This window comes from Lagopus leucura, unplaced genomic scaffold (assembly GCF_019238085.1).
Source record: "Lagopus leucura isolate 7727_CA_CO unplaced genomic scaffold, USGS_WTPT01 34586-0_obj-0_obj, whole genome shotgun sequence".
NCBI classification, from domain to species: Eukaryota; Metazoa; Chordata; class Aves; order Galliformes; family Phasianidae; genus Lagopus; species Lagopus leucura.
The window spans coordinates 1-3,037 of NW_024965252.1; the positions used below are offsets into that span (position 1 = coordinate 1).

Consider the following 3,037-nt stretch of genomic DNA (forward strand, 5'->3'; position numbering starts at 1 on the left):
CACGGCTGGACGGCGCCGGGCACACGGAATGGCATCGCTGAGAGGGACCGCGAGCCCGGCGTGGCACGGCAGGGTGCAACTGGGCGCCCGGTATGGCGTGGATGGACGGCGCTGGGCACCCCGTATGGCATCGCTGTGAGAGGCTGAGTGCCCGGTATGGCACAGCTGTGCACAACTCTGTGCCCGGTACGGCACAGCTGGACGGGACCGGGTGCCCGTTGTGGCACAACGAGACACAGCTGGGTGCCCGGTTGGATGGCACTGAGCCCCCAGTACGGCACAGCCAGGCAGGATCGAGCGCCCGGTGTGGCATGGCTGGACGGGGTGGCTGGGGATGCGGTGCCCAGCTGGCATGGCTGGCGAGGATGGGTGCTGCTGGCTCAGCTGGGGGCACGTGGTGACCCAGCCCCAGGATGGGCTGACCCCACGTCCCTGGTCAGCCCCACGCATGGCAGTGAGGGTGGCTTTGGGCTCTCGGCGCTCCCTGCACATCACAGTGCCCGCTCTGTGCCACCCGCTGTCCCCAGCTGTCACAGGGTGCAGCCGGGTGCCGCTCATGGCGCTCCCTGATTCCGGGGTTGAGCTCTGGATTCATCCTCAGGTCTGATTTGAACCTTTGTCATTGTGCTTTTAATTGCCCTGGGAGCAGCGGGCGGTGGGAGGCAGCAGGGGATGCGGTGGCTGCAGAGAGACGAGGCAAAGCTGAGGCCGGCGCAGCTCAGGATATTGATGGTGGGATTCTGTCCCCAGCAGGGTTGGAGCTGGAGGAGAGCAGCAAGGGGAGCAAGAAACTGGACGCCATGACGCTGATCAAGGAAGGTAAGCTCCCCGTTTTGGGGAGAAAACCCCCCGTTTTGGGGCTGCACGCAGCTCCAGTGCCTGACCCACCTCCACCCCACAGACATGTCCATCTTCGGCCACTGCCCGGCGCACGATGAGTTCTACCTCGTGGTTTGCAACCACTGCAGCCAGGTGGTGAAGCCTCAGGCCTTCCAGAAGCACTGCGGTGAGCTGGGGGGTGATGGGGGGGGGGGGGGGGGGGGGGGGGGGGGTGGGAACCCCGGGGGGGGACTGTGAACCCAGCAGGGGGCTGATGGAGGGCCGTTCCCTGCGCAGAACGGCGTCACGGCCCGCTCAGCAAGCTGTACGCCAAGTGCCACGCCATCAACGGGCAGCCGGCGGGCAAAGCGCTGCGGGACAAAGGACAGGGAGCGCGCAGCAGGGCTCAGCCGCTGCCAGAGAAAGCACAGAAGGACAACAACCTCTGGTGAGCAGAGCTGGGGGTCGCCGTGCCCCCCCCTCCCCCCAGGTGCCGCTCGCCCCCCACTCTGACCGCCCCGTTTCTCCCCAGCTTGTTCATGCCGGTGGTGAACCTGGAGAAGATCCCCAGCCTCCCCAAGCCGGAGGGGCTCAAAGCAGCCCCTAAAACCCCCCCCAAAGCGTCCGCTGCACCACCTGCCTCCAGCCCCACTGAGCCCCCGGGGAGGCCCTCCTCCACGCCGCCTCCACTGCCCAAAGAGCCCCCAGGGGCCGGGGGGGACCCACCACCACCAACTGCCAGCCCTGTGCTCAAAGCAGGGGGGGAGAAGGAGCCGGGGGTCTGCAGGCCACCCCCCAGGGCCCACAAGAAGCTGACGCGTGAGTGCTGGGGTTCTGCAGGCTGGGGGGGGGGATGTTGCTTTGGGGGAGGTAATGGGATGGGTAACTGTGTCCCTCCGTGCCCAAAGGTGGGCTGTGATCCCAATGGCACAGCATGGGGGGGAGGAGCCCACAGTGCTGGGCCCCACTGGCGGGGGGGGGGGGGGGAGGCTGTGGTTCATTGGGGTCTGCAGTCCTTGAGGGTCTGCGGGTGGATACCATACATGGGGGGCTGCAGTCCATGGGGAGATGTGGTCCTTGAGGGGCTGCAGTCCATGGGGTCCTGCCCTGGCTCCATACGCCGGTGGTGTGAATGCTGCTGTGGGGCTGGTGGGGGTCACAGCTTTGCCCCCCCCCTCCACATCCCACTGCCTCGTGTGCCCGCAGGGAAGGAGTGCGACCTGAACCGGCAGTGCGGCGTGCTGAACCCCGACACCAAGAAGGTTTGCACCCGCCTGCTCACCTGCAAGGTAACACCGTGCATCCGTCCTGCGGGGCCCCGGGAGCAGCATGGCGATGGGGTTTTGCCCCTCTGCTAGCGGGTGTTGAGGGGGGGGGTCTCCCACCTAAAAGGGGACGCATGGGGAGGGCCCTCATGACGTGACCCCCCCCCCCCCCCCCCCTCGCCCCACAGATCCACTCGGTGCACCAGCGGCGCGAGGTGCAGGGCCGCGCCAAGGACTTTGATGTGCTGGTGGCCGAGCTGAAGGCCAGCTCCCGCCGTGAAGCCCCGAAGGAGAAAAGCCCCCCCAGGAAGGACCCCCCCGGCTCTGAACCGCCCGCCCCCCCCCGCGCTGCCGCAGCCCCCCGCCGCCCCTCCCGGCTCATCGCCCTGCCGCCCCAGACCCCCCCACGTCCACTGCCCGCCCCCCAGGTGAGCTCCCACTGTCCCCTGCCACCGTCCCCCCCCCCCTTCCAAGCTGTGTCCCCCCCATCTCTTACAGCCCACCTCCCGCACAGGGCTCGGCTTCCCTCCGACAGCGACCCCGAGGAGGGGGATGGGGGGCTCTTCCCCTTCCCCCTGCCCAAGGAGGGGGGCAGTCGGGGGTCCAGCGAGGACAGCGAGGAGGAGGGGGCTGCTGAGGACGCCCACCGCCCCGACTGCCACTACGCCGCCCGCCCACCGCGGCCTCAAGCGGTGAGTTGGGCTGGGTGCCCCCCGTGGTTGGGGGGGGGTCACCCTGTCTGAACCCCCCCCCCCACCATCCCTCATAGTTCTGCACCTTCGGGAGCCGCTTGGTCAGCCCTGGCTGCTACGTCTTTAACCGGAGGCTCGACCGCTTCTGCTCGGCGCTGAGCTCCATGCTGGAGCGGCACCTCAGCTCACACATGTGGAGGTAATGGGGGGGGCCGGGGGGGCTGCAGAGTTCACCTGGTGTGCTGCTGCACGGTGGGACAC

The 3,037-nt window shown here is 68.4% G+C and overlaps 1 protein-coding gene across 1 annotated transcript; it reads left to right on the plus strand.

Annotated features, from left to right (window-relative positions):
* Positions 1 to 469: 469 nt before the first annotated feature.
* Positions 470 to 2,979, plus strand: LOC122192032 (ataxin-7-like protein 2). Its single transcript, XM_042892461.1, is given in 9 exon segments — positions 470 to 819; positions 902 to 1,006; positions 1,117 to 1,267; positions 1,352 to 1,638; positions 2,026 to 2,108; positions 2,273 to 2,422; positions 2,424 to 2,512; positions 2,599 to 2,776; positions 2,854 to 2,979. Coding segments are annotated over 9 exon segments (1,188 nt in total). The 5' UTR covers positions 470 to 800.
* The last annotated feature ends 58 nt before the right edge of the window (positions 2,980 to 3,037 follow it).